This window comes from Perna viridis, chromosome 6 (genome assembly GCF_037379345.1).
Source record: "Perna viridis isolate PV_CMFRI_1.1 ecotype Kerala chromosome 6, ASM3737934v1, whole genome shotgun sequence".
Classification (NCBI taxonomy): domain Eukaryota; kingdom Metazoa; phylum Mollusca; class Bivalvia; order Mytilida; family Mytilidae; genus Perna; species Perna viridis.
Window position 1 is genome coordinate 3,516,968 of NC_142450.1, and position 12,844 is coordinate 3,529,811.

Sequence of the window (12,844 nt, forward strand, 5' to 3'; positions counted from 1 at the left end):
ATGTACAATTTCGAGAATGTAAGGTTTTTCGCTGAACATATATTCATATAACATCCCTTGATTTGCTCAAACGCTTTTATTCTTTTTCCCCTTTTAACTATTATGTTTTACTTATATCGTAATTTTGTTCGTATTTCCAATATAAAGCTTCATTTTCCTCTTTTTTTCTAATTTTGTTATAAGCCACTTAATGCAAATGTAGTTTTTTTTTTATTTTGGCATTTCATTAACTTGAATTATTATAATAGTTAAATTCGTGAGTAAATGAATAATAATTGAATAATCTTAATTTTTTTAAGAACAAAAATGAAAAGCTTCGCGTAGCGCAGCTTGATACGACTACAGTGATCGACCCTGAACAGTTGGGGCAAGTGTGGACACAATATTAGTTTTTGGCATACTTATAATCATAGGAACTTACAATTCATTATGGACACAACAGATGGTCTGGACACAATATTGAACAAAATTTGAAATTTAAACAAAAATTTTCAAATTCAGACCAATAATAAAAAAATAGATTTTTGGGTGTGGTCCCTGTGACCCCTTATAACTTGAAAACCACTAGAGATACCCGAAATCTGATTGATAAATGCATGCAGGGCTTTTCATAAAAGATCCATTAAAAAAAATTCGAAATCGGACCAAAAAAGAGGTCGATACTTTTGGGGGTTTGTACCCTTCGACCTCTTACAGTTCAAAGAGATAAGAGATACCTGAAATCTGATTGAAAATTGCACAGACAGGGATTTTTTTTCGCAAGTGCATGATGCAGAAAACGTTTACCCTGCCGGAGAACCTAGTCAATGTTTCGCGTTTTTGAAAAAGTTCATTAGTTTATCAAAAATTTCATTTTTTTTTTTGCTTCGTAATGTTTGCTTTTTGTTTTGATTTATCTATTATATTTCTTTTTTTGGGGGGGGGAGTTCAGGGGCGGATTCAGGCAGGGGCGTGGCGGGCGTGCGGCCACCACCCCTAAAATTTGCAAAGCACGAGTTGTCAGGGGTAAATTTAGGCGGTTTTAGGTTGAAACTTTAATTTCTCGCTAATTTTACCACAAAAGATATCTACATTGCACCCACTCTAGGAGAATATTTCAAAAATTTAACCTAAAAAACTTTTTGCCTCGCTCCGCTCGGCGAATTTTTAATGTGCGCCCCCACCCCAATCTAAAATCCTGGATCCGCCCCTGGGTTTGTGGTGTATTTGTTTGCTTTATTTTTTTTAAATTTGGTGTGGGGTTGCCATTGTTTTAAATAGTTCATGTTCTACAATTTCTGTATATTGTTTGTAGTAACTGCTTCCGTTTTTCTTTGCCCCACTTTCGTGTCTTAATTTAGTTTAACGTTTTCACCGTGGTTACCCTTCAATTCACTCCACGAATCCACCTTCTTGAACTACCAACAAACTTGTATATATGAACCTCTTTGAAGTCGTTGTAATTTTTCATCTTAAAAGTCACTATATTTCATCATCCGTGCACATTTATCACTTAAGTTTTGAAGGGACGTCACATGTCACGAAAAAATGTGAAAATCTCATTAATTTTCACCATGTTATGTCAATTTTTTCTAAGTTGTTGTTTTCCTGTCCTTGTTTATGGACACTGAATGGAATTGGACTATTTTGTGATATGAAACCACTGTTACATGTTAACTAATGAAATACAAATGCATTGTCAAGTCGGAATTTTTTTCGTAAATTAATTTTTCATTACTATTTTTTTTCTAGTCAAAAAGTATGTCCTCTTTTGCAACTTGACAAAAATCTAACATTAGTTATCTTGGATATTCCATAATGTAAATTTTAATTCCTGCAATAAGACAATCACATTTTTTGTCCTTTTGACAAAAAATCGTAAGTGTAAAATTAGTCGTAAGTTATGACGTCATAGTAAATTAAAGTATTGTGACGTCATAACTTACGACTAAATTTTCTAATATTCAAAAATAGTTTTTTTAATATTAGAAATTCATTTGAATTTTTAATATTAAAAAATGATTTTTTTTAATACTAAAAAAGTGTTTTGTGATATAAGAAATCTATTATGTAATATTAGAAAATGAATTTGTAATATTAAAAAATCATTTTTTTAATATCAGAAAATGCTCATTTTTTGTCCATTTTGGCTTGCTATAGTGGTACATGTTTTCACTAAATACAAACAATCGTTTTTTTTATCCCAATTCAAGATAAATTCTTTTGATCTATTACTTGGAAAGTATGTGGTTTCAAAAAGTTCATATGGATTTCATTAGATCCGTTGAGAAATGTAGGCGTGAAAGCGGACGAACGGACATCTAAAATTTCTAAGCATTTCTAAGTCACCACCCACCGATCCATCCCCACCTTTTCCCTGGCCGCATTGCCAATACTTCAATAGGGGAGGGAATATATGATTTAAGAACATGCAGACAAATAAGGGTCATTCAGAGAGGGACATGAAGAAGGACAAAACACACTTGTATGGAACGCCTAAACTGTCTGATGAGATACACATTTGTTTACGTGTTATCAATTTTATATTACTTGCTGTGGTTTTATAAATTACATGTGGTCATTTTGTATTTACGTTATGTAGGAATATCTTTACGTTATGTCGTTTTGTCCTTACGTTCTGCCATTTCGTCTTAGTTTACGTTCTGTCATTTCGTCTATACGTTCTGGAACTTTGTCTTTACGTTCTGTCGTTTCATGATTACGTTATGTCAACATATATTTACGTTATGTGGATTTATCTTTACGTGCAGTGGTTGTCTTATAACGTGAGGTCGTTTCATCTTTACGTTATGTCGATCTCTAAATATTTTATGTGCATTTTCTTTTCTTTACGTGCAGTGGTTTCTTCTTTACGTGATGTGGACAAAAATTTCATGATGACGTGTGACCCCGGAACTTTTCGATCCGGTGTAAACTTCAAATCTTTCCATAAAAGTCAAAATAGACGTCACAACGCCGATTAGAAAAATGCTGAACGAAATATACATGGGTAGTCTATCCAGTCACCCTAGAGTGTTTATTCTATAGTAAAAAATAGCTTATTTGTTATTTACGTTCAATATTATCGCAATTGATACACCTGGGACTCTGTTGATGACTTGAGGCGATTTTCATAGTCAACATGGGAATTTCGACTCTCGCGAAAATTTGCATAAATTCGACTCTACAAGTTATTGCGTGACTAAATTTATTTTCTACATTAATAAACCACCAAAACTAATTTTCAAGAAAGAAAGTCACACGTCATCATGAAATGTTTGTCCACATCACGTAAAGAAGAAATCGCTGCATGTAAAGAAAAGAAAATGCACATAAAATATTTAGAGATCGACATTACGTAAAGATGAAACGACCTCACGTTATAAGAAAACCTCTGCACGTAAAGATAAATCCACATAACGTAAATATATGTTGACATAACGTAATCATAAAACGACAGAACGTAAAGACAAAATTACAGAACGTAAAGACGAAATGGCAGAACGTAAAGACAAAACGACATCATGTAAAGATATTCCTACATAACGTAAATACAAAATGACCACATGTAATTTATAAAACCACAGCAAGTAATATAAAATTGACAACACGTAAACAAATGTGTATCTCATCAGACAGTTTTGGCGTTCCATACACTTGTATTGTTGAACCAGGAAGATCCAACATATAAAACACCGTCATCTAGTTCAGCTTATAAACTGTGTCTGTACAAAGCTTGTTAATATATTAACTAAAGAGCGCCGAATAAAGAGTAAACAAAGGGCTTATCCGGGTCGTTTTGATTACCCTTCCTGCCATGTTACTAAAAATAAATCTGAACCGAATGACTGGACGCAACAAAAACCATAACAAACCACTAACCGAATTTTTCATCTATGAGTGTACTTTCTTAAATAATCTTGTTTACATAATGGGCCAGTCTATTTCTGGTAAGAGATTAGAAAAAATGGAACAATTCGAAAATTTCCTACGATAAAGTACATTTGTTATCTTTTCATCTCATAAAGGCATGTTATCTATTGAAATGGAATAATTTTAGTCTTTCTAGATTGGACGTATTACATGTATGATACATGTACACATTCACGTATACCGGCAGTGTCCTTCAGTTGTTTTACACTTCGCACTCAGCACTATTTTTGGTGAAACTTTAATTACTTCATTCTATTTAAAGTTAGCTCCCTTCCGATTTTTCGTTTATGAATTATGAGACCTTATTCATTCACAATTGGAGTGTAACTAAAAAACCCTTGAATCAAAGTCAAAGAAACTTTGGTGAATGGTTTATATTTATTCATATAAGCTCCTTTTTTTAATTTTCAATTGTGTTCAATGTACTATAAATATAATACAGGTCAATTTCAGCTGACAGCAAAATCCAAAATGCATTTTTGCCATCCCCCTTTTTTCACCATTGTGGGGTATTTTCTAGTGTTCCATTAAAATGCCCTACTTTTTACGCTTATGAGTGCATGCATGTATTGGTTATATTTCCACATGTCCGATACTTTTGTTACTTTGTATGTATTATTTTAGTTACTTTATGTTCTTTGTTGTGTGTGTGTGTTTTCCATGTCTGGTCTTTGACCCTGGATTACATTCGTGTGATTACTCTTTGAAACACATGCCGTACCATTTTAAGTCATTTAACCTCCAATTTTAAGACATGCAATACTCTTGTACTAATACTATGCAAAACAAAGATTTTTTTTGATTTTTTCTCGAAATGCATCTCATAAGGACAGCTATTTTCCATACGAATTTTATATTTTGCGAACGGCGGATTGATATTCGTGTTGTGAAGTTTTGGCGGAAGAAAGTGCGAGAAAGAAATTACCGAATTTATTTTACAGTGTGAATTATCGATTTTTTTTTACACTGGTCAGGCGCAGATCCTAGGACGGGCGTGCCGGGCGTACCCCCCTCCCCCCTAAATCGATAAAAAAATGTTTGCATGAAATCTTAATTTTTCACCAAAAGTTTCACCCCTATAATAGTTTGTCTAGTTTTGCACGGCATTTAATTCAATGAACGCCCCCCCTCTTAACTCAAATCCTGGATCCGCCCTTCCTGGTAACATTTGGTAAATTACTGCTATCTATATAATAAAGTCGTACTCTTCAGGTACGTGTAGTATTGATTTACATAAAATATTTAAATCTAGATTACCAAATATCGATGTTCTCATGACTCAGCAACTAGTATGAGGAAACAAAAAGGGGATACAATATTACTTTAGGTGTACACATATTTCTACTGAAGATGACATTCAAAATTGATCTTGAACTAAGTGGTCAAGACGCATCATGTATAAACAACAATTAAATTGCAGTTAAAACTTTGAGGAACAAGTTGTTGTTTCATACTAAATATTGATACTATATGTGTATTATATTTTGTATCTTAAAGTTTTATTTTATATGAAACGGGTTTAAATATTTTTTATTAAATATTATTAAATATAATAGAACCGTTTTATACCTCCGCTTCGAAAGCAGGAAATATATAGACCAAAGTGCCCGTCCGTCCATCCACAACATATTACAACTGTTGAGCACAATTAGTTGACATCTCACATCTAAAAAATCTGGTAGCTAGCACTTATCGGCATTGATAAAACCAGTGAAGTATCTTTCTGTTGTCGTTAATATTTGAAGTCACATGACCTATTACACGTATATTCTGTTTTTATTTTTTTTTATATTTATGTTTTTTTTTCTTACCATTTTTATCTTAATATAAACGTTTGAAATGACTTCGTTTGACCAAACAAAACATATGTAGACTACTCTATGTAAAGAACAAAACAGTTTTAAAACGCCCCATTTCGACCTCCAACACAAAAAAAGGAAAATTGAAAATTATATGAAAAATGTTTCGCGTTATAACACGTAAGTTTCACATTATTTCGCGAAAGTTTCGCATCATTACGCGAAAATTGTTTTGTATGTCTACGAAGATGTGCTCAATGGCCATTCGTACATCCTAAAGGTTTGTTAAATTAAGAAGAAAAACATATCCTGGTTAATGTTAAACTGTAAAAGGCATAATTATCTGTAATCACTTCGTTCTCTGGCAATTAAGTCACACCTGTCTCATATCATAGACATGTAATTACAGGTATAGACCTATGCCCATGTTGTACTCAAAGGTACATGTACCTGTACTTTGGATCTGCACGTGCGCTTTTCAAGGTTATCTGGTAAAAATATATTAACCTTGTAGTCGATTTAAATGTCAGTTATATAATCTGAATCGTATCTAAGGAATTGGTTAAAAAAATTAAATTAAGTGAGTTGTAATTATCAAATTCTTTTGTGTTAAATCAGTGAGCATGCGTGTTGTGCAGGGGCGGATCCAGGATTTCATGAAGGGGAGGCGTAATTACGAGAATCAGTATAAAAGGAAACCAGATAATGACTTATGTTAAATGAATGAATATGATAAATTGTCATATTTAGTACAATATTTAGCAGATTACGATAGTTTTTGGTTTTTTTTATTTGAAAAAAGGGGGCGTACGCCCATTACGCCCTTACCCGGACTTGCCCCTGGTATGTACCTGACTGAGGACTGAGGTAGAACAAAACTCCTGTTGGAAGTGTATATTGAGCATGCTCCATGCACGCTCGTCGACTATCCAACTGTTAACATGAAAAGGGATGTAGCGAATAGACTCGCTTGCCGTGTGTTTTGAATTTACATAGTTCAAAGCTGAAAAGTACACTTGACTCGTGGCTCGTTATGGTGTATCCATCTGCATCATGAAAACTGATTTATTCAACGGGTCATAGTTTTCCTTTCTTTTTTTGTCTACCCCGGACTTGACTTTGTTATGAGCAACTCGGCGGGTGTTTCTAGAAAAGCAGAGGACGCTTACCCTACCGGTGCACCTGGTCCATGCTCCCAGTTTTTAGTGGAGTCCGAGTTCCTCATTTGCTTTCGTTACTTTGTAGTTATTTTATGTTCTTTGTTGTGTATGTCTGTTTTCCATGTCTAGTCTTTGTCCCTGGATTACATTCTTTTGATTACTGCTATTACCCTGGTTCCTTTGATTACTCTTTGAAACTATAAACCTTTTCTAATGAACCGGCGAACATGTGGATCACATGGGTCCTACATAATTTAAGTACATAATATACATTCATATCAATAATTTGTTTAGCATGATACACTAGTTACATGTAGTTTGTTTCTCGAGAGACAAAGCTTTAACATAACACTGCATAAAAAATAAAGGTAGTCTTTTTTTAATATAATTATTAAAGAGAAAAAAATTCGTTTGCACGTTTTATTTTTTTTTTTTTTTGTTTGTTTGTTTGTTTGTTTGTTTTGTTGGTTGTTTGTTTGTTTGTTCTTATTTTGGCATTTTCTTTTTGAATTTAAAATCGAACAAACGAACATAATTTTTTAACTTAACAGTAATTGATTTACAACTTATCTATATTTTTTACTAGTGATATAATTTGTGTTTTAATAAAATTATTACTAAAACGCAAAATATATCAGAGAAAAGCTTATATTCTGTATATCATAGATTAATCCCCTGATGTTATGATTCACTATATTGGATATACGAATTATAAGTCAATGGTCATTCAATTTTTACTGATATTAGTTACACGAAGTTTAAATCTGAAAAACTTCCCAAAATTTCAGTTTTTTTAAAGGCGGTAGAATATACTGGGTAAACGGTTAAATTCATACTGAAAGTGTGTGGTTTGTCTTTTGCGGGAACAACCAAAATAGACCTATCTCAACGACCTTTGAACTCCAAAGCGCAGCAAAAGTCGCCTTATACATATAATATACAAAGACAGATTTAGGTGGTAAAAGCACATCAAAAAGATGACAAGAATACTTTTACTCGATCGTTGTAGTTTTAGAACCGTTGAAAGCGGATGTTGGCAGAATGTAAGTAGTGAAAAAAATAAATAGAGCATGTTACTTGTGTGATTCAGATATGTTGCATTACGATATATGGGTGCCGCTTGACAATAGCAGAAAAAATAATGTTTTAAAAGACTAATAAATCTTTTGATTTTCAAGATGATGTGCATGATGAGCTCATCTCGTTCTATGCTTCACAAATCAATATGTAACTTACAAATTAATGATGTCTGATAGGAAGTTTTCTTAAGTTTAAATACACATATAGAAAGAAGTAATTATAAATTCGACTCGTCAGTATTTTTTTCTGAGAATGTACACCATTGAACTTGCGACTAGATTTTTTCTTCATTATACAGATAGCAGTGATTTACCGAATGTATAGATAGCAGTGTTCCCAGTGTAAACAAGTATTATCTTTTAAAAAAATCTTTTAAAAAAAGATAGCCGACGCGGTAAAATTTTGTTCTTTCTACTTATAATTTTCTGCATTTCATTCATCATTTGTTCATGTGTTACACAAATACTGTACGTTCATTATTTTGTTTAATTAAACGACATCCATCATTTTTCTTAGGTGCAAAATTGTCCACACATGGAAAGGCGTAAAACGTGTCAAAATACACCCCCCAACTTTCTATGTGTAGACATCAGCACCCGAATTCCGGACCCCTCTATGGCAAGCCATGGTGGACAAAAATCAGTATTTTGTAATATTAGAAAAATGAATATTTAATATTACAAAATCATTTTTTTTAATATTACAAAAGATTTTATTAATATTAGACATTCATTTTGTAATATTAAAACTTCATTTTCTAATACTACAAATTCCTGATTTAGTAAAATTATAAAATATCACACATTTTGTAATATTACAAATTGAATATGTAATATTACAAAATGAATTTGTAATATTAGGAAATGACTTTGTAATATTGGAAAATGAATTTGTAATAATATTAAAAATTGCAACTGAATACGACAAATCCATTTTCATATATTAGAAAACCAGTTTCTTACATTAAAAATCGTTTTTTTAATATTAGAAATTCAATTGAATTTTTAATATTAAAAAGTGTTTTGTGATATTAGAAATCTAATTTGTAACATTAGAAATCTAATTTGTAACATTAGAAAATGAATTTGTAATATTAGAAAATCAGTCACATTTTTTAATATTACAAAATGATTTTCTAATATCAAAAAATCGTCATTGAATACGACAAATCCATTTTCTTATATTAGAAAATCAAGTTCTAATATTCAAAAATAGTTTTTTAATATTAGAAATTCAATTGAATTTTAAATATTAAAAAAATGGGTTTTTTTTAATATCAAAAAAGTGTTTTGTGATCTAATTTGTAATATTAGAAAATAAATTTGTAATATTACAAAATCATCTTTTAATATAAGAAAATGCTCATTTTTGTCCCCATCCACACACACAATAAAAAGCGACAAAAACAAAAACGAAAAAAAACGACTGGGTCATCAATCACAAACAAAAACAAGCAATGACATTTTCACACATTGTTTAGAGTATACATCTAGTCGTCTTTCTTTTATTACATTGTATTATAAAAAGTTCTGTTCGAGCAAAATGCACAGTTCGGATAAATTGTGAATGAAGCCTTAACTTTTTCATTATGCATAAAAATTCAGTTATTCAGTAATATTTTTTCGAGTTAGCAAGAAACCACTTCGATAACCTACTCAAAAGCATTATTGGGCGTAATTCTTCCGGGAACTCTTTGACAACAAACTGGAAATTTCGCAGAATAATAAGACAAAATGCTAGAAAGTCCCCTTTCAACTTTTCTCGCCAATTCAACCATTAAAAATAACGAGCGAACAAGTCCCAGTTTGGGGGTTGATCACATATTTGTATATACATATTAAAAGGGTGGTTACGGAGTGAATGTGCGTCTGAAAAAAATCACACGATACATTGAAAAAACCAATTTCAAGGAACAGGGCTTTAATGCCTCTCCTGCGTCTTGATGTTGTATGAGGGTCTTCAACAATGAAAAAAAACGTTAACACCCTTAAACGAGACCAAGGAGGCCCCCTATAAGGTGCACCTAAGCAGAATTCTTGATAAAATGAAAGTCAAGGTTACTCTCTTGCTGCCCACTGGCCATAGAGTGAAAACTTGGGCGAAGCCTCAGGATAACCTGCTAATAGCACCGTGGCTACAGTTAGAGACTGTTAATCTTGAATTAATCGCTCGCTACGTTATTGCCACAACACGTCTGGAGCAGTCGGATTGTTTATTGCAAGTGTATTTTAATGGAGTTTGTTTTTTTTTTCTCAACGGACCTAATTAAACCTGGGACCATAAACAGTTTCTTAGTCCCAGATTAAACCAATTTTTCCAGGAAAGTACCATTTTTGCGCGTTGCGCCCGCAAAAATAACAATTCTGAGTCAAAAGAAAACCAAGTCCCCCTGATAGGTTAATGGTCAACTCCTCTTAAACCACTAATTAAAGCAATTTGAACAAAACTGTACACCATTGATGTATGATAGATGCTCGTAGATCCTTTACAACGATTACTCATTTTGTTTGGATTCGTCAAATTAGTACTATGTACACACCTTGCTCAACTGACCGCGATTTTGCGGGTATCCTCTGGTATCTAAAATACTATCATTCGTACCAACAACGCATTAGATTTTACACTCATTAAAGTGTTCCTCAGCACTCGATCATATTTTGGTTATTCATCCTTTCCGATTAATTATCCTATTACATGTAGTTTCGATATTATTAAGTGTATGTTGTAATGAATTAAGTTCTCTGTACCGTGTTGTATCATGGTGTTAGGGAAATAATTACATCAAAAAATACATCAACAATACAAAAATAAATAAGTTATTTCACTTAAACAGGGTATACCGCTTAGAGATATTTCTCTCTTACATCAAAACAAAACCAAAAAAAAAACAAGTTATTGTTTATTTAATCATTTCATTCATTTATTTTTTTTATTTTATTATATTTTTTTCGTTTTCCTCCCTGATTTCCAGAAAGACTAAATGCTACAATATCTGTACCTATATAAAACACTTTTTGTGTGAAGTCAAGAACACTAATTACATGACAATTAGTCTATGACACACATTTATTTCTAGTTCGATCATAAGCAAAACACGGTCATATAAATTGCTATCATTGACTATCTCAAATCATGTATACTATAAGCCATCTTTTTTGACAAATGCGCCTTTTAAACAAAAAAGATTTATGCTTTAAAAAAAAGTAACAAACTATTCATTTTTTTTTATTTTGATTGCAAAATACTGAATTCCTTTTTTTTTTCTTTATCTTCATAAATTATAAGGCAACGGAAGTACTTGCGATTCAATTTCATTCCGTTTTCTGTTAATTGCTGTTTTCTATGTATTCGATTAACAAATTTTATTCAGAAATAGTTTGATTACAATAAAATTACATATTTACAGATTTCTTTTTACCGATATTTCTTAAGGAAACAGAAGTAAGATAAAAAAAAAAATATTTACATGAAATTCAATTTTGTGTGTGTGTGTGTTTTTTTAAGAAATTATTTGTCTAGCTAAGCCTATCCACATATCGATCTCGAGATTAAATTTTCAACGGATTAAGTCAACTAAGCTGGAAAAATATCAAACGATAAACGAATATACTAACAGTAAACAATCCGCTGAAATTTAAATCAGAAACACAAAACACATAACTGAAATTTCACAAAACATGCGTGAGAAAAAAAAACAACTTACCAACTTGAGATTCCTGGACGTGTCCTGTTACGACAGCTTCCACAAAAAAGTCGATTTCTTCTCTGGATAACTTCTGTCCATTTCTTTTCTTTATAATCAATTCAGGGATTCTGAATTTAAACTGATTATTGTTGAGTTCCGACATTGTTGCGCTTGATGTTGAACGAATACTGAATGAACGCTTACTAAACCACAACAAAGTTTGACCGAGTTTTTGTAGTAAATACGAGAGGCCTTGATTCGATCTACGAGCCATCAGGTTGTCCAAAATCGAGGCAATGCGCATACTAATTTTACATCATGTGGGGCGCTAAATGGGAAAATTAATTGTTTTATGGCCTTGGAAAGGGTCATCTAACGGTAAAGGCTGAAATTGGGTCATAGATTAACGTCTGATTTCCGTTGTTGTCTGGTAATTTCACAAAATGTATTTAAAAGCATTTATAGATTTTCGACCAGGAGGATTTCCGATGAGACAGTGGGTCATAGCCGAAAATAGCTAGCCAAACATCCTTGTACTTGCAAACTTTAACACTTTCGGCATTATAAGTAGGATTTTATTGTGTGAGTTCGTATAGTTAGTGCTTTAGTTTCGTTATTTACGTCTTACTACTTACTAACTACACTTACTACACGTTATCTACTCAATTCAGTTCAGGACACGTACATTTACTTGAATTTTAATGTATATGAATTGTATTTTTGGTTTTATTCAGTCAACTCGTTTACTGTTTAGGTGCATGAAGTACTGGTCCCATGTACTGGCAGGAGACTGTCAAATGCAAATAAGGAAGTTTAAAATGAATCAGTATTTATTGAACATGTTCAGATTTCAAGCGGGCCCTTATTTTCCTAGTTTTCCTTTATTTTTCAAAAGCAGCACTAATTTTCCTGATAAAAGCAGAAGAATCCTAAAAACGCCCTATTTTTGTTAAGAAATTCCTTATTTTTCAAATAATTTTGAAATTTTAAATAGAAATTTCCATTTATATTGTTTGTATTAATGGAATCTAGCTTATTATACTTTCAGATAATGACTATTATGATCTAGTAAACACCTCAGAAGACATTTTGGTGGTCATTAGCAGTGGCTGAATACCACTGTTGATGGCCACTGACATGATCCTCTGGGATGGTAAATAGCTTAGCAGTGGCTGAATACCACTGTTGATGGCTACTGACAGATCCTC

General features: G+C 32.3%; 1 protein-coding gene across 1 annotated transcript in view; it reads right to left on the reverse strand.

Moving 5' to 3' along the window:
- The window catches only part of LOC148613245 (thymidine phosphorylase-like), a 27,125-nt gene extending 15,178 nt beyond the window's left edge, over positions 1–11,947 (reverse strand). Inside the window, exon 1 of the mRNA XM_088586524.1 lies at positions 11,655–11,947. Within this exon, the coding sequence (XP_088442650.1) occupies positions 11,655–11,940 (286 nt within the window). The 5' untranslated portion in view covers positions 11,941–11,947. The remainder of the gene's footprint in view (positions 1–11,654) is intronic.
- Positions 11,948–12,844: the final 897 nt, after the last annotated feature.